The sequence below is a fragment of the Podarcis muralis genome, chromosome 11 (genome assembly GCF_964188315.1).
Source record: "Podarcis muralis chromosome 11, rPodMur119.hap1.1, whole genome shotgun sequence".
NCBI classification, from domain to species: Eukaryota; Metazoa; Chordata; class Lepidosauria; order Squamata; family Lacertidae; genus Podarcis; species Podarcis muralis.
In genome coordinates, this window is record NC_135665.1 from 51381382 (window position 1) to 51405950 (window position 24569).

The 24569-nt window shown below is 42.6% G+C and overlaps 1 protein-coding gene across 2 annotated transcripts; it reads left to right on the forward strand.

Annotated features, from left to right (window-relative positions):
* LMAN1 (lectin, mannose binding 1) lies at positions 1 to 23052 on the forward strand. Of its 2 annotated transcripts, none has more exons than XM_077936450.1 (13): positions 1 to 263; positions 3604 to 3758; positions 3841 to 3948; positions 5764 to 5825; positions 6529 to 6628; positions 7535 to 7658; positions 8394 to 8452; positions 9421 to 9553; positions 11591 to 11784; positions 11897 to 11955; positions 16445 to 16598; positions 18007 to 18128; positions 20249 to 23052. In XM_077936450.1, the coding sequence occupies exons 1-13, from the start codon at positions 35 to 37 to the stop codon at positions 20283 to 20285; spliced, it is 1536 nt and encodes a 511-aa protein (XP_077792576.1). In that variant the 5' UTR covers positions 1 to 34; the 3' UTR covers positions 20286 to 23052. The 2 variants fall into 2 exon arrangements, with proteins under 2 accessions (XP_077792576.1, XP_028604220.2); XM_028748387.2 differs by having other exon boundaries at positions 2 to 263; positions 11885 to 11955.
* Positions 23053 to 24569: the final 1517 nt, after the last annotated feature.

Here is a 24569-nt window from a genome sequence, read left to right on the forward strand (position 1 = left end):
GGCCGAGCCGGGTCTGCGCGCAGCTGGGGCCAAGATGGCGGCGGTGTGGGTGCAGAAGGGGAGCCTGGCTGAGAGGTTTCTTGTAGCAGTCCTGCTCTGCCTCGTCGGCAGCCTCCTCCCCGCCACAGACGCCACCGGCCAGATAGACGCCGGAGCTGCCGGCCCCGCGCCGCCTCACCGGCGGTTCGAGTACAAATACAGTTTCAAGGGGCCGCACTTGGTGCAGGGGGACGGGTCGGTGCCTTTCTGGGTGCACACGGGCAGTAAGTACCGGCGGGCAGGGCTCCGCGGGTGGAGGGGAGGGAGCGCCAGGGGTCCCAACGGCTTCACGTCAGGCCCGGGGCTTCGGCTCCGTGAAGCGCCGCAAGCAAACAGCAAAGTGGAGGGTGCCCCTGAGCCTGTGCAGAGCGCGGCTGCCTCGCTCTCCGAGCATGCGCGGTTTGTCTACGCGCGCCTGGGGGTCACAGGGCCAGCAGATTCTCCGCCCTCACGAAAAATTAAAAATGTACTTATTACGACCACCCCGGCGGGGGGAGCTGCAAACCTAGAGAGGCCTCCCAGCCATTGAGGTCTGCTACCTGACCTCCTTATCTGTAAGGTCTGCCACGTGGACCTTCTGGACTTTCTCCCCTCGCCCTTAATAGTACAGGTAGGAGAAGCTTCCACATGCGCACGATGGGGAAAGCAAGGCATATGGCTGGAGGTTGTGTGTTGTTCTCCCTTCATCCCAGGTATTTTGGGGTTTTCCCCTGTGTTGCTGCTGCTTCCTTATCAGCAGTAGGTAAAGTGGGCCAAAGGTTGACGGTGGTCTCCTACCTTTGGTGCTGAGATAGTTGCACAAAATGCTGGAAGGTAGATGAAAACGTAGTCTGTTCGGCCAAGGCACTACTTAGCAGGAGCGCATATTTGGGAGAAAATGGGGGGGGGGGATACAGATCACTTGTAAAGCCTTAGCTGAGTGCTCCTAAGTGCTTGGTTAAGTCTTGCTGTACACACACGCACTCTTTCTGTAGAGCTTATAACGAAAGCAATACTTGCTGCTCAGAGCGATGGTGATATTGATTGGCCTTCTATGTGGGTCTTGTAATTAGGCCCATCCAAAATTACTAACGTTAATATATATACATATATATATATATATAGTAGCCTGTAAAGTGCTGACAGAAGTGGGACTCCAGAAACAATGATGCCTCTAAACACCAGTTGCTCTGGAGTCAGAGCATACCCACCATGGCTCTAGCCATTGATAGCCTTATCCTCTGAGTTTGTCCAGTTGTCCTTTGCAGCTAGCTAAGTTGGTGCCCATTGCTGTCTCCTGTAGGAAAAAGTTCCATAGTTCCAACTATGCATCGCGTGAAGAAGTACATTTTTTTAACCTGTCCTGAGTCTTCCAACATTCACCTTCAGTGGGTTTCTAAAAGTTCTTGTGCCATGTGAGAATGAAGAAAAAAAGTCTGTCAAGCTTTCCCCATGCCATGGCTAATTTCATAAACTTTTGTCATGAATCAGGTCTTCTATAATGTGAATACAATGAGGATAAAAGGTCTGACGCCACTGTTTTCAAACCTGTTGCATATTGGAGTGGATGCAGGGAACCTGTGGCCCTCCAGATGTTGTTGGATTACAACTCTTTCCATCTTCAGGCAGCATGGCCGATGGTCAGGAAAATTAGTTGAGATCCAGCAACATCTGGCTGCAGCTTCCTCACTCCTGCCTTACATAGTAGTATTCACTCTAGATGCGTGCCTTTTCTCCTTCCTGCACCATGCACACACGTCTGCCTGTTGCTACTGCTATTGCTCATTTATATAGCAACACTACCGTGCTACACAGAAGTGATTTGGCTTCTCTTTAAAGGAATTGCAAGGTTTGGGCAGGGAGTCGTGGCTTTATTAGCACAGACACACCGTTGCCACCTCATCTTTCAGTTGGTGAATACCTGTCACCTACGGTACTCCTTTTGTTTTATATTATTGGCTTATTGGTACAGGCCTTTCCTCACCCCTTCTCCCAGTCCTTTGTAACCAAGAGTAAAGACTTGTTGAATGTGACTTGAGCAGAAACTCCATTCTAACTTTCCTCAAGAAAACCACAAGCCTTTATTTCCTGCACTCCTTCATACTGTGACATTATTTTATTAACCTCTGTCCCAATTTTATAGCATGCAGGCACAGGCTGTAATACTTTATTGTCCCTGAATGCTATTACTGTATGTGTTCATTCTACTTAAAAAAACTTCAGCTTATATAGCTTGCTGATGGAGCAGCGTATTTCTTTTACAGAAGTGTTTACACTGTTGTGCTGCTTTTCCACGGTAGGTGATTAGTAGCATCTTTCAGTCCCATGAGGTAAACCACACCATATGGTGCTTAGGTAAGCCATGAAGATGTCTCTGTAATAGGTTTCTTTAAATGGGTTCTGACAAGCAAAGTGTTCTTTCTGCTGCTTGTTTGTTCAGGTCATTACCCCCTGTGCCACTTTATTGCAGTGAGATACCTACAGTTTAAATGATTTTTCTCATATAAGTGTGTCTATGGACAGAAATAATTTTTATTCATTCTGGTAATAGTGACTACTGATTGGAGGGCGGCAGCTATTCCTTACTAGGTCCTAATTAACATATTAGGATCTTGGGACCTGCTGTCAGCAGCCTGCTTTAGCAACTTGATCCCACTCAGGGACTTTCCGTAGCTAACATGTCTTGAGATTGTAAATTCAGATTTCAGTGTGTGACTTGTCATTAGTTTGCTAACTCAGTACATGATGAAGGTGCCAAAAGAATGGTCTAAATATACTCTTTAGGAATGAATATGTTCTTTTTATTGAACATGTGAAATTACTTTAAACTGAAATTTTGCTTGCAGTTGCCTGATTTCTTTGTTTTAGTCAAAGCATTTATAGAAATGCCATATGGGAAACCATTGTATAGTTATGGTGATGTGTCACAAATGACAGAAATGAGAGCCCTGCTTATAATTTTTTCTGTGTCCAGCAGCATCTGTTTCTCTGACCCCCTCTGACAATTATTTCATTGTAATAAAATATATTAAAATAAAAACTTTAGTCTTATAAGAGTTTTGATTAATTTGGTCTTAATCCATGTATTATGCTGTGACTTCTTTTTGTCTTTATTTCTAATGTACCGGCCTCACTGCCTGCAATTTGTTGTAATGTTGACTGCTCTGTCATTGATTAAACCAGCACTTGAAACACGAAGCAAATAACTTCTGATACTGCAATCATTTGATTGAATAAGCACTAAAGAAACGCTCACACTTAACACAATAGCCTTGTTACTAATGAACTGGGGAAAACAAACAAAATATCTGCACACTGTTTTCTTGAAACCTTCTTGGGCAGAACAGGACATGGTTCTACAGCTAATACGAGCGGCTTAGTGTATTGCAATATATTTTGCAAAGTACTTATTTCTATAGTGTAATATAATATTGGAATGGAATATGAGAGGGGTAAAAACAGATGTAATTTTCAGTTGTCAAAAATAAATTCTGCAAATGGAGCCAAAGGTGTGTGTTTTTCTGCAGCAGTTGTTCTTTGAAACACTTGATGATTTTAAAAATCTGTTTCTTACTTTCCTTTCAGATGCTATACCCAGTGCTGATCAGATAAGAATAACTCCATCATTAAAAAGTCAGAGGGGATCAGTGTGGACAAAAAGCAAATCTATATTTGAATACTGGGAAATTGAAGTGACTTTCCGAGTGACAGGGAGAGGACGAGTAGGAGCTGATGGACTGGTAGGTAGAATGCTTGCATTTGCAGACAAATTGGTTGTATGAACCCGAGATCTAAAATTTAGATTTGAATTTCTCTAAATAGGCAGTCTGGTTTACAGAAGAACAAGGCTTAGACGGTCCTGTTTTCGGAGCAGCAGATAACTGGAATGGAGTTGGCATCTTCTTTGACTCATTTGACAACGATGCAAAGGTTAGTGGAAAGCCATACAGAATATGCATAGCAAATAAAGTTCTCTGATAGTATTTTGTATGAGGTTCTGTAGACTCTAGATGCCCATTTCTTAAGATAGCTGATGTAGAACATGTGGATTTACAGCCAGTTTGCACTTGGAAGCAAGTCCTACTGAATTTAATGACTTGCCATAGAATTATCACCTACAATATATTTTGCAGAGCAGGTGCATAAACTGTCTCTTGTTGCCAATAGTAGAATCTTAGCACAGGATCCTATGAACATCCGTATCAGTACAGTTGCTCAAAGGATTGGGAGGTAATAAATGCTTGGGTTCCTTGAAGATCATTTAACTATTTACATGGTATCCCATCATATATTGTTAGAGTGGATAGCATGTTGGGGCAAACATAAAATGATTTATTTATTTATTTTGTAATTGCATTGTTGTGTTTTTAAAACAAAACCTTGACCCCTTCATTTGCCACAGCCAAAGTGGGAACTTGTTCACTGGGGAAGCTGTTATAGTGCATAATGCCCACCCATCTATGCAGATAGAGTGGGTATGTGCAAGATGCTTTCAGGATAATGTAAGAGTAACTCTGCATTTGGACACATTGGAAGAGAATGCATTCGTACATATTTTCTATTGAGCTAGAATGGATGCAAGTGCCTTCTGCATTAGGCAGAAGGGTTCTTCTCATCTGGCTTTGCTTTCTACATTGGTCACCAGATAGTTCTGATAAGCCCATAGATGGGGGAAAGGCAGTAGCTTTCTTTCACTGTTGTTTTTCAGGAACTGATACTCAGAGGTATGCTGCCTTTGAAATACAGGTTCCATATAGCCCTCATGACAAGCTAGATCATGTTGCTTAGACCTGTTCTTCATGAGTTTGACTTCTTCCCTTCCATGTCTTATGTGAAAATGCAACAACACTGAAGTTGGTAAAAAAAAAATATCAAACATAACTGTAAATAATGAAGTGGTGGGGGTAGAGAAAGAAGAGCAACTTCTCTTAATCTCTGAGTTAGCACCCCTTTTGCATGAAGTCTAGAGACTTTTGTATAAAAATTAGTTGCTTTTTCTTAAAAGTTTAAGGGCCTCATTCAGCCACCCAAAGTTCTTCATGTTGGCAAGTCTTGCTGAACAGGTGTGGCCCAATATAAAGAGCTATTTCATTGATAGGTTTTGCTGGGTTTTTTTTGATTGCTTCTCTAACATTTCAGTTATTTTGTTATAGATAGTGGTATCGCACCAAGTCTTAAAAGTCCTTGGCTTTGATTTTTCCTGTTGTGTGTTAAGCTGTCCAGCTTTACTTAGCTCTTTGCATACTTCTGAACAATGCCTTTTACTGTTAATCTTCTTACTCGTGAATACTAATGCTTCAAGCTGGCATTGTTTATTCTCTGATAAGATATGAATAGTCTGTATCAAGTGTTATTATTTAATAAATTTCTGTATTACAGGAAGAGCATGGGGCAGTTTACTGTATAAAACACAAAAATACATAATAACAAACAAAAACAATACCCCCCTCCACACAGTTGAAAAGTTGTGTTAACTGGCTCTCTGAACACTTCATAGGTCTCTCACTGGCCCTGCTTCAAACCCCAAGTGTTTTTTGCCTGGCTGCAATGTGTTCTTGAACTCTGATAATGCCTCAGATTACTACTAGTGCATGATCCGGGACCACAAACCACAGAACATTTTACTAGTTTTTTTTTACTATACATTGCTAAGCAGCGTCACCTTTCAAATTAGATGAGTTCCAGATTAGACTTAAAAACCACTTTTGAGAGAGACTTTTATCTTAATATGTGTTTCCCCCTCAGAAAAACAACCCAGCGGTGATCATTGTTGGCAACAATGGCAAGCTCCATTATGACCATCAAAAGTAAGTTGTCTGTGGAAAGATATTTAGAAGGCTTATAAATCAGGGTAAAAATTCTTGAAGTAAATTATGTTTGTTTGCTTTCATTTTGATTCATCCTGTGCAATGACAGAGGGTTGCAGCATGTTCTAAAATGAGCGAAAGCTGGGTGTATATTTGGGATTCCCCAAATACAGTTGTTTCTTTTTAAGCGTGTTACATGTGCGCTGATGCAGATATAAACATTTTTTATTATTACTATTCATGAGTAGGAAAAATGAACTCAAAGCAACTGAGAAACATTAAAAACAGATATGAAAGCAAGGGTAAAAACAACCTAAAAGACAATGATAATAATAAAGGAGCAAATCGAATTCAACTCCACCCCACTAAAAATATGCAGAGTTGAGCTCCAAAGGCACTGGTGAATAGAACAATTTTTTTAACCTCATGCCTAAAAACAGATCAAGATGATGCCAGATTTCATATCATGGCTAACAGTAGTTAGGCTTCCCTGAGTCTTTGCCAGGAACTTGCAGTTCCTGGCAAAGGGGATTTTTGCTGCATGTGGTTTTTTCTTAGAGTTTACATTAATGGAAATTATGATAAGTATTTCATTTCTTGATTAGATCGCTTGAACTTTATTCTAGTCATGGTGTCAACTCTGCACACCTGTGTGTATTCTACCATATTTCTGGTTTTAAAGTTTGTCTGTTTCCTCTTAAAGTGATGGATCCACACAAGCACTGGCGTCGTGTCAAAGAGACTTTCGTAACAAACCTTACCCCGTTCGAGCAAAGATCACATACTACCAAAAGACGCTGACTGTATGTACTCTTAATTCTCATTATATTCCTCTCACTATACTTTTCTGTGTGTGCATATTTTAATGTTGCCGTCTCTGAGCAGGCATACTTCCTTAGGGATTTAAAAGCTGGGAAAGATTATTAATGAAAGCAAGATGTGTGTGTCTTTGTTAGGAGAGCCCAGGTAGTTTGTACAATCAGAGTTTGTATTCCATTTGTTTATAGTTTAGCCTATTGCATCTTGCAGAACGACATTTCCCCCCTCAAAGCTAAACAGAAGTTGGGTGGAGCATGGAAAAACATGGCACCTTATTGATTGCATTCATAGTAAGGACTGCAGGGTAACTAGGGATTATTATCATTCATTGTGCCTTTAGGTATAAAGAATGGAATTCTCAATAAATAGGCTGCACTACAGGCTTGAAGTAACACATTAGATGGTGCCCCTAAATAATGGAAAGTTAAATAGTGTTTTAAATTACAATTTTATTCCATAATTTACTCAGATTAAGGCTGCATTTTAATGTTTTGATGTTGTATTTTAATCTTGTTTTTAAGTTGTATTCATTCAACTTGTTTTTATTATTGGTTGTTAGCCGCCCTGAGCCTGGCCTTGGCTGGGGAAGGCGGGGTATAAATAATTTTTATTATTATTATTATAATTTACACAGATTAAGATGTAGGAGCAAGCTAGTTGGCCTTGAGCATCACAATGAGTTCCTCACCATATGTTTGAGGGTGGGTACAGAGGAATTCCACTGTAATTGACATACATTTAGCATCTCTACTAAATCTCAGGTGGCAGAATGGCAGGAAACCCTCAGAATGTTTGTGCCAGTTGAAATAGACCTATATGGGCTAGACAGGGAATTCGCTAAACACTGTATGAGGCAACTTCCTATCTTTACAACTCTCTCTCTTTAAAAGATATTGATCAACAATGGATTTACTCCAGACAAAGAAGACTATGAGTTTTGTGCCAAAGTGGAAAACATGGTGCTTCCTTCAAATGGATACTTTGGGATCTCTGCAGCAACTGGTGGCCTTGCAGGTGATTTTTAGTATTCAAAACATACCTTCTCTCCTTCATTTTTAGCAAAGACTTCCCCTCTCCCTTGGGTAAAACTGCTAAATTGTGAAATGTCTGCCAGCTTAGGAACAAGAGAATTGGCAACCATGACTGGCACCTGATGCTAATGTGCTTTGTGGAAGTCTGCAGAAGAAAGGATGTAGAAGTTCAAGTCATTGCCCTAGATGCATTCCTTTCAGTTAAATCGCTTCTGGTTTGTGGCACTTGTACATACCAGTGCTATTGGTGGGTGGAGTTGGGCAGAGACTCCTTTGTGAGTTTCTCTTCCTGATGGAGAGGGATAGTGTCAAGAGCATTGGCTCCGATAAGAGGGCTTCTGTATAGCACTGTTCCCAGTCTAGGAGAGTGCTGGTTTTAACTTCATGGAGGCTCACACTGATGTCCTTTAAGATCTTCGCCACCAAGAGCTTCGGGAGCAGGGAGATTGTTGTTTGAGGAAATACAGGCCTAAGGTTCTCTTAGAAAGTGCCGTGATGCTGGAGTCTGCCACAGTCATCTCTCTGGGGCCCCAGATGCTGACGGTCAGCTTTGCTATGCATATCTGTTGATGCATCTCAGCAATCTTAATGTGTGGTACTGCTGGTCACACAGTGGACCAGGTGCAGAGACGAACTTTCTTTTATACTGATGTCATTCTACTTGTTGGAACAATCAGCTAATCACTTGCTGTGTTTGGGATTTTTTTTTTTTACCCAGATGACCATGATGTCTTGTCTTTCCTGACTTTCCAGTTGACGGAGCCTAGCAAAGTCGCGGTAGGCATCCTTGGGCAATAAAAATTACTTCCCTCGATGTATTTGTGTGACAGGGGCTTTGTGAGAAAAGAGATTTTCCACGTTCATGTCAGCACTGAAGAATACTTCACTCTCACAGTTTGAAGAGTATTTAAATGAAACAAAAGATGAATGTTTGGCTTGCAACTGGGGGAACTTCCTTCTTTTTATATATAATGGTGTTTTGGCAGCCCTCACCCGTCTGCAAGCTATCTGCCAATTTGTGCTTCAGTTCTAATGTATTACCTTAAATTCTACTTTCAGTCAATGATTCCTAGCCTTTGGATAAGGAGAAAAGAATTGCTGTAGAGTTATTTAGCTGAACGTCGCTTCCACATAGGTTCTTTAAGGTGAATGCCCTGAAGCCTTAATGATTGAGGAGCTGTCATTGACATCAATATTTGAATATTGCATTCATGAATTTGATGGGCTCCAGGTAGTAGGTGATGGCACGCTGGTTATGAAGTCCTTTCCTTAAACTTTGCAGTGTCTTGATTTGGCCTAGCCAAAAACACACATTGGGATGCCAGAAAACCACGATTGCTTGAATTCAGCAGCTGTAATGCATGTACAAGGTCCTGTGTGGTTGGGATGAAATTGCTTGCCCAGAGCAATGTGGGTGAGAATGCAATGCAGAACTGGATTGGATGCTTTGAACTGATTGGATGCAAGTTAGAGGGGTGTGGTCTTCTAATTGTACCATCTGTCAACATGGTCAACATGATTTAAAAATACTGGTCCATGCTTGGTTGTTTGTGTGTGAGAACAGGCCAGAGGGAAGTGGTATATTAGGGATTTCTTAGTTCATTAGGAGAAAGTCATGTGAACAAATGCTAACATTTCTGGCTGCTAATGGCAGGGGTTGGTCTGGATGCAGAATACCAAAGATATTTGCTGGAGACATTCAGAATAGCCTCCTAAACAAATTTCTCTTAAAATTGGTTTTATAGCCTCCCCCTGATACAGAAATTCCTGAAAAGGACAAAGAGAAATATCAAGAAGAGTTTCAGCATTTCCAGCAAGAGCTGGACAAAAAGAAGGAGGAATTTCAGAAGGAGCACCCTGACATGCAAGGGCAGCCTAGTAAGTGGCCAGGTGACTGGGAAGAGGGAGGACTCGGTTTAGAATATTTGCCTTCTTGTGATGCATTCATCTTGATTTGCTGTTAGACATCTGCTATGGTAACATCTTAAACCATAATAAAAATAAGCTATGATTTTTAATGATTGAGCGGTATGGTTGTGCACGCTGCTACAATAATGATTGCTTCATTTGCACAGTGCTTCTGCCAGGAAGCAAACAAGTGTCGCTTCAGTCATCCAAACCTGGGTTCATGACTTCCTTTTCTCCAAGCCAAAAACGAGTGGAAACCAAGACTTTGCATTCTGCTGATGATTTGGAGGGAAGCAAACCATGAGCCGGGTTTGGACAAAGCAAGCTAAACTGAGGCTCATTTCTCAGCGTGATTTCATTGACATTCATTTCTGGTTTAGTTTAGCTATGGTTTAATGGGATGAGCAGACCAGGCCACTGTCTGAATGAGAAACAGGTAGAAATTGCTTTAGCTCCAGTGCTGCCCACACTTGGATCCATATGAAATTTGAAGAGGTGCCTGGTTACAATGCTTCATTTTGCAGAGCAACAAAATTTTGCATATTCCCCCATCCTGTGAACTCTCTCTGCCCCCACTCCCCAAAGTTCCCTTTTAAATAACAATGACCTTGTAAAGGTCTAGGAGCCAGTGGGCTATGTGTTTATCAGAATAAAGTTTGTGGGAGAAGTCTCTGTCTTGTCCTTAAATTTTGAAATTCTCATTTTAAGCTGCAATCCTGTACCGCCTGCCTGGGAGTAAGTCCCATTGAACTCAATGGTGCTTGATTCTGAGTTGGCATATACAGTGGTGCCTCACAAGACGAAAATAATCCGTTCCGCGATCTCTTCGTCTAGCGGTTTTTTCGTCTTGCGAAGCAACCCCATTAGCATCTAAGCGGATTAGCGCTATTAGCGATTTAGCGGATTAGCGGCTATTAAAGGCTTAGCGGCTAAGCTGTTAAAAGGCTATTAATGGCTTAGCGGCTTTGAAAAGGGGGGGGGAAGCAGGGGGGAAATGGCGAGACTCGCAAGACGTTTTCGTCTTGCGAAGCAAGCCCATAGGGAAATTCGTCTTGCGAAGCGCCTCCGCAACGGAAAACCCTTTCGTCTTGCGGGTTTTTGGTCTTGCGAGGCATTCGTCTTGCAGGGCACCACTGTATTGGATTCAGTTGTTAAGCATTAATTCCTCCCATTAATTCCCTGTGAACACCCCTTGTGCTTTCTTCTTTGATGTGCTATGTTCTGAACATGCTCTTGTCAAATTAAAGGCTCTTCAAAATGTGGCAAGTGGGCAACTGCAGATTTATCTGCTGCTCTGTTGTGAACAAAGTTGGCTGCACTTAAGCCTTGTGTCCTTCAGCTTCATCTGTGCTCACCAGGGCTAAATTAGGGAACTTCATAGCGGTTGCTTGCATAAAATAATGTAAGTTGTAAAAACTGCACGCAACATGTATATAGTGCTTGCGCGTAGAAAAATGCTATTGAAATGTTTGAAGGGGAAAGTGATAATTTCACCAGTGAATGCCTGGCTGTGACCATTTGGTTGTCAGGAGCTCGTCCTACACTCGAGTAGGACCCTGGCATAGACACATGCCCGACTGGCATGTTCTCTCCCTCCTGGTTGATCGTTTGGGAGCTTCAAAAGCTTTCTTCAACCCGAACATCACAGCGACCGGCACACTTAGGGATCCACAGAGTCTTCGCAGCTTGCATAACAGATCTCAGCAACTCAGCATTTTGGCTAATCTACTTTATTTACATCTAAACACACACGGAGCACTGCAACATGGCTCCCTCTCTCTAGCATCAGACAGCAAAGAGAAAAAGAACAAAGGACAATAGTCCCACTTCACGGAACACAGTAACACAAACATCCTGTCTCCGTCACTTCCCACATTGTGGAGTCAAAACATACACCGTCATGTGAAAGACAACAATTCCATGACTGCAATCACGGAGCAGGAATTCTAACATTGATAACGTATACATTGAATGTCCTTTCAGTTTGTTTCTTATTTGTTTTTTAAGCGGATGATCTCTACGAGACTGTGAGTGATCGTGAGCTTAGGCAAATCTTTGAAGGCCAGAATCGAATTCATCTTGAAATAAAGCAGCTCAACAGGCAGTTGGACATGATTCTGGATGAGCAGAGGAGATATGTCTCTACAGTGACAGAAGAGATTTCCAAAAGAGGAAGTGGTGGCCCAGCACAGCCAGGCCAGGCAAGCAAAACACGCAGTTCGTGCATGTCTCTCAGGTCCCCTTCTTGGCCGTTCTTCACTAACTGTATTGGGTTTGTGTCTCTTTCTGTGTTTCCTTAAGGTCCCCCAACAGGAGCTTGATAATGTTGTAAGAACTCAAGAGGAGGTCCTGAGACAAGTCATCGAAATGAAGTAAGAGTGCATGCACAAAAGAGGACGTAACCCACCCCCACTTTGTTTCTGAGTTGTGTTTCATGTTGCCTGGTGCATATACGGAAGTGTTGGGACTTGAGCTCTCCTTGCTCTTCATAACGCGTTTGAGAAATATGTTATCTTTGCTCACTTAGCCATTATCATTGCAACCATGAATGATAGCAGAACAAAGAAAATTACTAATTACAACAAAACAAAATGTGCGCAATAATAGTTTAACTTACTTATCACACTACCGAGAAGGTAGAAAATTAGAAGCCGCCAAGGCAAACCCTACCTCCACCGATCCATTATTGCAATATTATTTTGACACATTATTGACACATTATTGCAAGAAGCCAACAGAAAAAAGAATTTCTGCCATTCAGACCTGCTTGCCCCCTGCCCCCCGCAGCTGAATTGAGAAATTTTGAACCAATTGCAGAAAAGCAAGGCAATATAAACATCTTCTATAAAACCACTGCATTCTCTTAGAGCAGGGGTCTGCAACCTTTAAGACAAAAAGAGCCACTTGGACCAGTTTCCGAAGGAAAAAAACAACTGGGAGCCGCAAAACCATTGCGACATTTAAAACAAATATATCTCCGGAGCCGCGATCTGACAGGTGACGTCGGGACGGTGCATGACTAACGCACGCACCGCCCCCATGCAACGTCACAGCCAGTACAGCGCCCGCCACAGTGGGGAGTGTCGGGGTGCACAATGCGCCTCCTCCCCTCGCTAGTATCCGCCCCGGAGCCGCAGCAAAGGTGTAAAAGAGCCACATGTGGCTCCGGAGCCGCGGGTTGCAGACCCCTGTCTTAGAGGGTTTAGAATGGCTTCATTTTTTATTTATTTAAAGGAGTAGCAGCCAACCTGATGCCCTCCAGATGTTTTGTAGGCTACAGCTCCCATCACCCCTGGCCATTGGCCATGCTGACTGGGGCTGATGGGAGCTGTAGTTTAACATCATCTGGAGGGCACTATACTGGGCAAGCTGTCTAATAGGAAGCCTCGTTACCTTCTGTTTATTTGTGTAGGGCTCCTTTCTATTCATTTTTCTCTCTGTTCACTGCTTAAGCGTTTTACACAGTGCAGCACCCAATGTATTTACAGACTTCTAGGGGACTCTGAAATGCAAGCAAATATGTTTCTGTAAGGTGGTAGAGTTTCCCCCTAAAATAGCACGTGTTTGGGTAAACCGAGGTCGCTTTATGATGATAAAATGGGAGAGGGTTCCAGGTGGTAGGCCTGTAAAACCAACAGTTCTGGCAGTGGAGTTTTGAGTAGCTGTGTGGCAAGGTTCGTTGGCGCGAGAGGAGAGCTTTAGGGCTGATAGTTGAGAGGACCGTGTGAATGAGCGCAATCTAGCTTGCTGGACAAAGTGTGGCCTTTATGCAGTCCCACCTATGGAGCACTCTAAAGCAGCGGTAGCATGGCTAATGGTCAAGGATGATGGGAGTTAGTAGTTTAGAACACCCTAGAGGACTCCCCATTGGCTACCCATCTTCTAAAGCTTTTGCCAGGAAGCTGGCACTTGCCTCTCACTCCCAGAGGGAGATGTACCAAGTGTCAACACATGTTCTTGTACACAGAGTAAGCACCCGCCCAAACAGTTGTTTCCTGACAAATGCATTACTGGGCTCTGCCCATCAGAATGCCTGTGAGCTTGTGTCGCCCCTGTGTTCAGTTTGAAAACAAGAGAGGGATATACCTTGTAGGAAATGTTCTTGCAATCTTCGCGCAACGGCTTTGAACCGTTAACGTTGATCACTGTTAATGGTTCAAGGACTGCTCCTTCAGTGTGCCTAAGTAGGTCAGCTTTTATAGAATAAAGATTATAGAATGTACTTCCATTTTCACCCTTGTTTCTTGGGGACGGCTTTTATTTTAATATTCTTGGCAAATCTTTATGCCGGACAAGTAAATTAGATTTCCTTGTTAACATCAGAAGCCTGCCCTTTTAGTGACTACTTATTAAGAAAGCTTTTGCGTAACATCATCTTAATATTTTCAGCTTGAGATTAAAGAATGTCTTGCGGATACAAAACAAAAGCAAATCCGTATCCCCAACCCCCAGCTTCCTGGCCTTTGTGGCCATCATCAGAGGGGGAAAGACTTACTGTCCTTGTAATTTTCATGTCAAGATTTGTATGTTTCCTAATCGCTTCATTAGAAAAGACTTCTAGCTTATGTAGAAGAAATTGGTCCACTTCCCTTTTTGACCAGAGCCTTGTTGAAATAAAGTGCTTTGTGTCGAGTGTTTGCTGGGATTTTAGATCCATAACATTTGCATTTCTGGTAACTGACAAGTAGATGAGTTACTTGATTAGAATCTTTTCTTTAAAAACAACCTAACTTAAGCCTGGGAATTCCCTGCTAAACATGTAATGGTCTATATTTTTCTGGAACAATATACACATGTGGCACGTAAACAGTTCTCGTAAACGTAAACAATTGTCGGGGGTAAATGAGGCCAAGAGATACACTTCATCCAGTGACTTTGATGACTTTGAGCCTTGGTCTCCTGAAACAGTATTCTAATCCCGAACCAGTGTTGAGGAACCTGTGGCCCTTGGCTATGTTGTCTGGGGCTAATAGGAATTTTGATTCCAGCAACATCTGATGTGCCAGTTCCCAACTCCTGTCTTAAACAAGGTTCTGGGATCCAGGAGGCAGTTCAGCTCCCATGTTTTGCAAATTTAAATTTTATGCAACTGGTAACCAATGAATCATTCATATCTGTGAATGTTGCATCTTAACAATACCCACTTAAAACATGAAGCGTTTATGCTTAACTTCAGCACATAGCAACACTTAAATGAAGATGAGCTTTCCAGTGTGTTTGAATGTTTACACGAAGCAGTGATTTGAATCGGTTCTTTTAAGTAAAGTTGCAATCACTGTTATTATATGGCTGAATAAAGAGCTTTACTAAAGGCTACAGGGTAAGTCTCTGAACAAAGAGTTGCTGTGAAATCATCTTTTGTCCAAGCAAATGTGAAGTTTCAAGTAAATTAATAGAAGCAAATTTGGGGCATAGACTTTGATTATTCTGTTAACAATGAAAGGGATTATCATTCATATGATGATATGTCGCTGTAGATGCTAATCCTCTTTGCAACTGGAAAGAGGCATCACAACAAGAAACTTATATGAACATATTGATTAAGAAACAGGCCTGCCTCCCTTATCCAATCAGTTTAGATGTCTAATATCACCAGTTACAGCATCTGCACTTTTTGTGGCTTTAATTTTCTTTTCTGTAAGAGCAGAAAATGAATTTATTCCAATATAATTCTGTGTATTGCATTGATGCATGCGGGAAATGAAATTTGTCGTATAAAAGGTAATCACGGGCCATGTCTTTAAATCTTTGCTTATCCCTAAAGCATATTCTGCTGCTTGAAACAGATTTTAGCTTCCTTAGAGTTTTGACATCATTTAAAGCTTTGGGAGACTTGGATTCAAATCAGTCTTTGGTACAAAGTTGTAAGCTTTGTGACAGCCACAAAACATTTTATTGCACACATCTAGGTTACCGAAGGCTGACACTGAAACACTTCATAGCTGCATCATCATCTGCAGCGTGGAATAATAGAATTTTTTAAAAGAATTCATTACTAAAGAATGGTGGGTTTTCTTACTTTATTTTTCCTTTAAAAAAAATTTCCCCACTTTACTTCTACTTTACTTGGGTACTTTTATACCACCCAGTCAACTGTGCTGCTGATCAAGGCTGTAATCTGCTTACCTAGGAGTAAGTGCCATTTAACCCAGTGGGACTTAATTCTGGGCAGACGTGTATAGGACTACACCTGAGGAGAGCTGATATAATTTTAGGGTGCAGGGAGCCAGATTTGGAGCTGGACTCTAAACAACATCTGGATACGTACAGGATCTCCACCCCTTATAAAATGCATATAACTGTTGGGCTATTGTAAGGGCTTTCCTGATGCCTATTCTAAAATGCCTTGATTTGGGGCATGTGTCCAATTGGCTCTCCACACCCAGACAACACACAAGACTAGCTAGGTGTGCACCTCTGGACAGCAACAAACACTCAAAACTGCAGCTTGACTTGGGCAATCTTGAGCAGCCAGTGAGGTGTGCTGTCTTTTGTGAAACACAGTCCAAGCAAAGGGGACCTTTAACCCCGCCTTCCTTGGACTGGGCAGCAGCAATGGTCGCGGTAGAATCTCACCCTTGGCTGCTCACTCCCATCTGCTGCATCTTGGCTCCATACTTGGGAATAAGCAGCTGAGGTACACAAAGGGACTGTTTGAATAGAGTGCTTGCTCTTAGCTTGTCTCTCTTTTCCTTGGCCTTTGCAAGTAGTGGACCAAACAAATGGTGCTAAGAGAGCTGTTTGCCTCTGTTAGCTTTGCAGATGTTGGGAGGCTAGAGAAGCTTTTGACCCTCTCTTACGGCTGCTTACTTCCTTTGGGAGGGAAAATATCACTATTGGGTTTTTTTTGTCTCTTTCCAGGAACTCTGTGGGAGAAACACTGAGGCTAGTCAGTGGCAGTCAACATCCTGCCTCTGCTGGTGGAATCTATGAAACAACCCAGCACTTCAACGACATCAAGGAGCATCTCCATGTAGTAAAGAGGGACATCGAACATCTAGTCCAGAGGAACATGGTACTGCAGCCTCTTGTCAAAGGCGGAAGCAGTTTGCTGCACTGTGTCCGCTTGCATGCTACCAAGGGAGTGTTTTAAGGCCTGGCAAGGTGCCAGGGTTGGGCATTTGACTTGGGCAAGGATCACTACCTCATGGATGCTTGGATCCTAGGTGGTCTGTGACAATGCTGATTGGCTCCAAAGCTTCGGAGCCACTCAGAAGCCCCGCAAGGCTCCAGAAGAGGCTGTCAGACCAGGGCTGTGCATGTGAAATTCTGCACACACTTCCTTCCCGTTGACATTCAGTTAGGTTTCCAAGTAAGCATGCTTGGGGTGGTGATGCAAATTTGCTTTTTTTCACCTGGTGCCCTGTCCAGTCATTTTTGCATGTTTCTTGGGTGGATCTCTTTCTCTCTCGTTCGTGTGTGTGTGTGTGTGTGAGAGAGAGAGAGAGAGAGAGAGAGAGAGAATATGCATAGCATGAGACACTTGAGGCGTCACTGGTTTTATTGCTAAACTTTTATTCTGAAGTAATTTTGAGGTATTCATTGTTTTCTGATAGTAGGGCTGTCTTGAGTCATTTTGAGATTAAAGGCTAAAATCCAAATGTCAACATTTGCCTGTAAGAACCTATACAGTGGTACCTCGGCTTACATATGCTTCAGGTTACAGACCCTTCAGGTTGCAGACTCCACTAACCCAGAAATAGTACCTCGGGTCAAGAACTTTGCTTCAGGATGAGAACAGAAATTGCGCAGCGGCAGCAACGGGAGGCCCCATTAGCTAAAGTGGTGCTTCAGGTTAAGAACAGTTTAAGGTTAAGATTGGACCTCCAGAATGAATTACGTACTTAACCCAAGGTTCCACTGTATTGCCACTCTTTTGGATGGAGTTGGCATGATAGGGCATCTACCAAGGCTCACCCGTCTGCAGGAGACCCACTGCCAAGAAGCCCTGGCCCCTGCTGCTGCTGCTGCTGCTGCTTGTGGTTTCCTCTCTGCCTGCTTTCCCCCCCTTTCTCTCTGGCCCAGAGGGAACTGACAGCAGCAATGAGCAGGAGGATTATCAATCACCCACCTGCTCACTTGACTATTGGGTCTCTTTCGTGGCCAACAATGGCGTAACAGTGATGAAGGGAAAGCAGCAACATTGGGAGCAATAGCTATGAAGAGGTGGTGAGAAAATTGTCTTGCCAAAGGGCCCTCCGGAACCTGAAGTTCTAGAGTGATGCCCAAAATCTCTGCCTGTCAGTAGGCTTGGTTATCTCCTGTGAATATACCAACACTGGGACATTCACAAGTATTCCTTGCACTCTCTTACACGGAAGCATAAGGGAAACCTTCCCTACAGAAACAAAGAATGCCTGTTTGAGTTTATTCCTGCATGTTGCATTTGCTGAGAAATTGTTCTCTTCCCTCTTGCTTTCTAGCCATCAAATGAAAAACCTAAATGTCCAGAGTTGCCACAGTTCCCATCATGTTTATCAACAACACACTTCTTTATATTTGTAGCAGTCCAGACTTTACTGTTCATCGGTTACATCATGTATAGGTAAGTTGGAATGCGTTTTGCCTGCATCGTGCCAGAATAGAATTGATTCAGTGGCTCGAAAGTGCAAAACAGTCCCTCCTAAGCAGGCATCAGTAACTGCAGAGAGGAAGGTGTAAAAACCTTCCCTTGTCTGAACAAAATTAAATACCGGTAAATTGTAGGCTTTGCCCTGTCATTGGTGCCAGAATGACTTGGTGGCTAGCCAAAACTCCCTTTCCACCCTGCCCTCCAAGGTCTTCCTTGCAGTATCAGAGAGAGTTTCAGAGGTGCTTGGAATTTCTCAGGTCCCCTGCCCCACTCCAGGGAGCCACCCTCTCTTGTCCTCCCTGTTCTGAGCTCAATAAGAACCACCCTGAAGCTGTGTTGAGCCTCAGTGAAACTCTGAAAGTGAGGAAGCTCTGGCTGCTTTTCAGATCTCTGAAGCTCACTGTGAAGTGCCCAGTTCTCCTCCTGAGCTTGAGTTTAAAGGCACACTCTGGTGGATTTCTGACTTCAGACAGTTTTTCAGAATCGCACACAAATACTTAGAAATTTTCTGCAGAGATGAAATCTGAGTGGAACTCCTGAGAAGGAGTGTCTTCTTTGTGCACAGATCCTCCCCCTCTTTTGTGATCATCATTTCCAGGATCTTAACTACTTCATTATATTGTTTTCCATATTTCAGGAGTCTGAGCTATTTTTCCTCAGCCAGTCTGCATCCTAAAGCATGAACTTAGATAGTTGTGCCACCCCACCTTAAACTCCGCAGTAGGAAAGCTATGCACCCGTGTCCCATATTGAGGCTGTTAGGTTAAGCATCTCATTAGCAACTGAAGCTTGGCAACTCCCAATAACACACCTCTCTAATCAAGGGTTCCCAAAAGTTCAAAGTACACTTCCGCAGGACAAAGAAGCAATTGCATCGCCTTTTCTCTTAATGTCAGCTTGTAAGATTAGCACTGCCTACACCTTTTTCTTGCCCTAGGGCAGGGGTGGCTTCCCCCGCCCCCAGCCTGAGTGTTGCATTCATCATACTGCATGGCAGCAGTGATGTAGAGCCATGTAGCCATGGTAGTTCCTTCCTGTGCACACCACACTCAGCCACACATAGTCACTATGCATACTTGTGTGGAGGTGGAAGAAGGCTGCAGCCCCCAAATCAATGGGGTGGGATGGAGAAGCCCACACCCTAATGGGATTCTTGCTGGGGAAGGACAGGATTTCCTTCTCACCTGCTGTTTCTGAGGTGGACATATCCTCCTTCCCCTCTGCTCCCCATGCAAGTTAATGGCAAGCGTGATCTCTCTGCTAATTTGGATAAGGAGGGGAAATGAGACACTCCTCCTGGCTGGCTGCAGCAATGGAGAGGAGGCTGACAAGCCACTTCAAATGGTTTTGCGGGCCTGATTCTGGGGGCAAGTGACAGGTGGAGATTATGTTTGCTAGAAGTGCCAAGTTCTGTAGAACCCAAGTGGACAAGATTTTGCAGGCTAAACAACACACTGCACGGCAGTAGTCTTGCTGTCTCCTCTGTTTGTGCAGCATGCCCTTGGGGAATAGTTGCTTTGCAATGCATAAGAGCAACTTTTGGGAGCCGTTTCTCCAGCCACCCACAGTTCCAAACTGGTAAAGGACAGAGAGTTTAGGAGAGAAATGACTTGCACAGGAAGAGTTAAATGCCATTCTCTTCCCCCACCCACCCACACATCCCTTCTTTGCTTCAAAGTTCCTACTTTCAAGGGTGTTCTCCAACAGAGTCACTACATACAGGTGTAGCTAGATTGTCCCTAAAAGGGCCCAAACGTTAGTGCAAAATAAAGTAGGTTAAAATGGCCACACTTCTACAAAGCTTTTTTATTATTATTTGAAAGAACCTGAAACAATTTTGAAAGCTCAGCTTAGCCCTAACCACACTTGGGCCTGCATGTCTGAAGAGTTGACTCAGTTGGTTCAGATTCATGCCTGTTCTGCTTCTAGTCTTAGCCCATAAAAAAGGGAGCCCAGACTAGTGCTTGTACCTTGCTCTGAATTCTAGATCTGAAGTTCCTAGATCTGAAAGAGGTACTGCCTTGCTGAAATGAGCAAAAGGCTTCCTGGTGTTTGGTTTTGCTAATTGCTCTCCCCTTTTTGTTTGTGTGCAGGACTCAACAAGAAGCTGCAGCCAAGAAGTTCTTTTGATGGCCAGTCTGTGTGCATCTGGTGTGTGCATGCAGAGCGTTACAGGAGTTGCAGATGAGGGAAACTTTAGTGTTTAAAATGCTTCAATATTTTAAATTATTGAGTGTTTACTGAATATGCTGAATTCCAGATAAAATGTAAAATTGACAATGACGCTGAGGAAGAAATGAGACCAGTTCTGTCCTTGCGTTTCCAGGAGATGTTGGAATACGCCCCTTAAATTCTACTGTCAGGATACTTACCAGGCAGAGAACTGGGACTGTGGTCCTGCTCGCGCTGATTATTACATTATCTGATTTTGGGTGGGCAGGGGGTGGGAAGAGCTGCTGTAAAACATTTATTACATATCAGATTTATTTGGGGTTGGAAAACCTTAAAATTGCATTCCCCTTCTGTTTTATGGAAAGAGGTTGCAAAACTAGCATTCATACCTTGGGCAAGATCAGTCTGGTATGTTGCAAGCCCACCTTCAAAAATATGCACAATAACAGTGATCAGCAGAGACGTTTAGTCAAAAGGTCTTTAGAGCAATGATTCAGTGGACCAACACAAGGTGGAATTTTCTTGTGTGGCGACAACGGAAGAAAACAAGTCTGCCAAATACTGTAGTCCTTTCAAGCATGTTTTGGTATAGTTCTTCTGAAACTGACCATACTTTTGTAAAAGTGTTCTTTAACCTCTCTTCAAGGAAGAGACCTTAGCTTGCATGACTTTTTAAAATTAATCTGAGTTCAGAGTATATGATATAGTGGTGGTCTTTCTTTTAAAAAAGTCACTGAGCAATGTTTGAAACCATGCCGATCCTTCAGTGAACTCTTTAGAATGTTCTCCAAAACGTTGCATACCTTCACGTGGGAACATTGTGAGTGCACATTAACCATTTTCTTACAAACTGGCCCATTCTTGATCATCCCTGCTTTTGGTGTACAGGTGTTGGTTATAATCCGCTTAAGGTTTTTGGTGCCTCGCCGCCTTATCATGTAAACACATTATATGGGAATTCCCACGCCCCAACTGAAAATACAGATTTACTCTTGCCTTGTTTACATCTTGCAATCGCTCTTGTTGCCTTCCAAGTTGTATTCAAATGGCCGTGGAAATTGTAGGCCTTTAATAGAATTTAAAACAGGATTTCTAACAATGTTTGACTTTTAAGAATTGTATCCAGTGCTGTTCTTTTGCTTGTGGAAAGGTTTTTAACCCTGTGAACGGAGGAGTGAGGGGAGTGAGTTTTGCCAAATGCCCCTTCCCTTCACACCATCTCTGACTTTGCTGGAGGATTTGACAACCATCTGGAGCAGGGCTGGGGAGAGGCAATGGGGATTGCAGAGGAAATACGCAATCAGCAAAAACTCACTTCTGTTCACAGGAGTTCTGCAAACGGAAGGACAGTATTGGACTCCACCCTGAACATTTTTCAAAAGGCAGCAACATTCTACCACGTTCAGTATTACGTACGTTGAAGGCATATTGCCCTTGTCAGCTTGGAAAAATTGAGCAAATCTATGCAATAGTTTTCTCCTTCTCAAAAGTGGTCTCCCCCCTTCCTTCCCTCCCTGCCATGACATCAGTAACATTATGTGCTGAATTATAGATGTTTCTCATCAGGCTTTTATTTACTGTTTGTTGAAGGACCTGCTGCTCAAAACTTCAATTCATAATATGCAAATAAGGACAAATAAAACAGCAGCAGCAGCATTTTTAACTAACCAAAATCATACAAGAGGGCAAATTAACCTGCTCAGACTCACACCAGCAAGTATTTTTACAGGTGCCTTGGACTAAATGAAATACGTAAAAGCTACTGTTCTTTTTTTTTTTAATCAAAAAAAGGAACATCTGCTCAAGTTTTGCTCCCACCAGCACCAAAGAAAGATACGGCTTCTACTGCAGAAAGACTTTTCAGTGCTTTTTATGCTGGAAGAACTGATTTCAGTGAGATGTTTCTTTCTGAAATATCGTTCGAGAAACGAGAATCTGCTTGTAGACGACATCTCTTATCTTCTTTCAACAAAATGTGAATCTTCCCAGCTGTGATGCATTCAATTTGAGAATTAAAATATTGAAGCAACCAGTGGTATTGTTATCTTGTGTCCAGGTGGGATAAAACTGGGTCTTGAAGTAACCTGTAGCCTGGGAAGTAATACCAGAGCAATGCTTTTCTGAAAACTGCAGCATTTTGACCTATGTCTTGAATGGGAGTAGAAGGCTGCCAAAACAAACCCCTTTCCAAACTGGTGCATCTTGACTTGGTGCTAGCAAAAAGAGATTTGCTATGTGATCCCTGCCAATTCTACACATCTACCTGGCATGTTTGCTTCTAAACCGATCTACTCCCACTTTTTCATAATTCTCAGCTATACTCTCTTCTGGCATGTGGTCAAATGTAAGCACATTTTCCAAAAGGCTACTTGTGTTAGCATTTCTAATTGGTGTAAATACTATTCCTTTAGACTGCAAGAGAACAACGTACGAATCCAGTTTTAGAAGCACTTTGCATCAAACCGGTGCTGTGTTATTCACTGTTACACGTGATCGTGCTGATGATGGGTAAAATTCAAACGAGCAAGTGCAGAATGTTCTTAACTATGTACAGACCACCTTCTGCGGGTGAAATCTACTGTTTAATGGAAAAACACTGCTGAAGATAACTTTGTATCGTCAACTCCTGTATGCTTAAAAGAAAAAGCTGTCCTGTTGTCCTCAAAATCCAAGCACTTAAAGGAAATTGGAAATGAATTTGAATAAAAGTACCTATTTTTAGCAATGATTTGTTGACATTTGTAATTTGGCAAAGCTGCGCTGGTAGCGGGAAGGAGGAACAAGATGCTTTAGGTGATTGTTTTAAAGTGATTCAACCTATAATACGAAGACTTAACTGTATACAAAATAAAATATCCCAAGTTTCCCCCCAGTATTACTCAGTCCGGTTGGGTGGGGATGGCAATCTTCAGCCTTTGGACTGAATGCAGCCTCCATACCTTATATCCTACCAACTCTTCCCAGCTTCTCACTGCCTGGCCTTGACTGCTTCTGCATAGCTGGGATCCCCTTGGAATCTTGACCACAACTGTGTCCATGCTCCCATTTAGTCTGCACCCCCCACTGGTTTGAGAAGCGATGTGCACACAACATTAGCCCCAATCCATATCCATCCTTTTCATTTCTTATGAAGTACTGCATTTTGATGTGTCTTCCCCCTTCCCTCCCTCCATGGGTTCCATATCTAAGATGAAATTTTCTGCATCTTTTCCTTTTAGCCATGTAAATTAACTATGTATAGTTGCCATAAATAATTCCACATTACAAGTGATTACATCCCTGCCAATGATTTTAACTGTTTACAGTGGTCTTTTAAGAATTTACTCCAGTCTTTTAAAAATACTTGAACTTCCTGGTTTCTGATCTTCCCCGTTAGTTTCGGAATCTCTGTGTCCATTCTCGCTGCCGACGTTGCATACATAAAAAGTCTTGTCCTATAATAATAATAATAATAATAATAATGATAATAATAATAATTTTATTTATACCCCACCCTCCCCAGCCATCTCTTCACCTATTATATCTAGCAAAAGCTTCTGGGTTTTTTTTGACAAATGTGTTTTTAAACATTTTCTTTAATTCATTATATATCATTTCCCAGAAAGCTTTTACCTGTGCACAAGTCCACCACATACGGTTAAAAAGTACCCTCCTTCCCTTTGCGTTTCCAACACAGATTCGAACTAGTTTTATACATTTTCGCAATTTTACTTGGTGTTACATACCAACCACACATCATTTTCAACTTCAGTCTATTTCTAAGCCACTAATGTGTACAAAGCCAATGCCTCTTGCCTGCATGGAGAGACATTGTGGTGTGTGAGAGGAAATATGATAGCCATCTTCAAATATCTTAAGGGCTGTCACACGGAAGATGGAGCAAGCCTGCTCTGGACCTGTAGCAAAGTTTCAAGTTACAAGAAAGGAGATTTCGACTCAGCATTAGGAAGCACTTTTTGACAGGAAGAGCTGTTCAGCAGTGGAATGGACTCCCTCAGGAAGTTGTGGACTATCCTTTCTTTGAGGGTTTTTTAGCAGAGGTTGGATGGCCGTCTGTCATGGATGCTTTAGTTGAGGTTTTTGCATTGTAGGGCTTGGACTAGACCCTTGGAGTCCCTTCCATGATTGTATGATTCCGTGTGTGAGAGAGAGCACAGAAAACTGGCTTTCTCCTGTCTGGGATGTTGCCTAGTGCTTAAAGATAAACCTATTCATCTGCTCACATCTGCTTCCAGCCCTGCC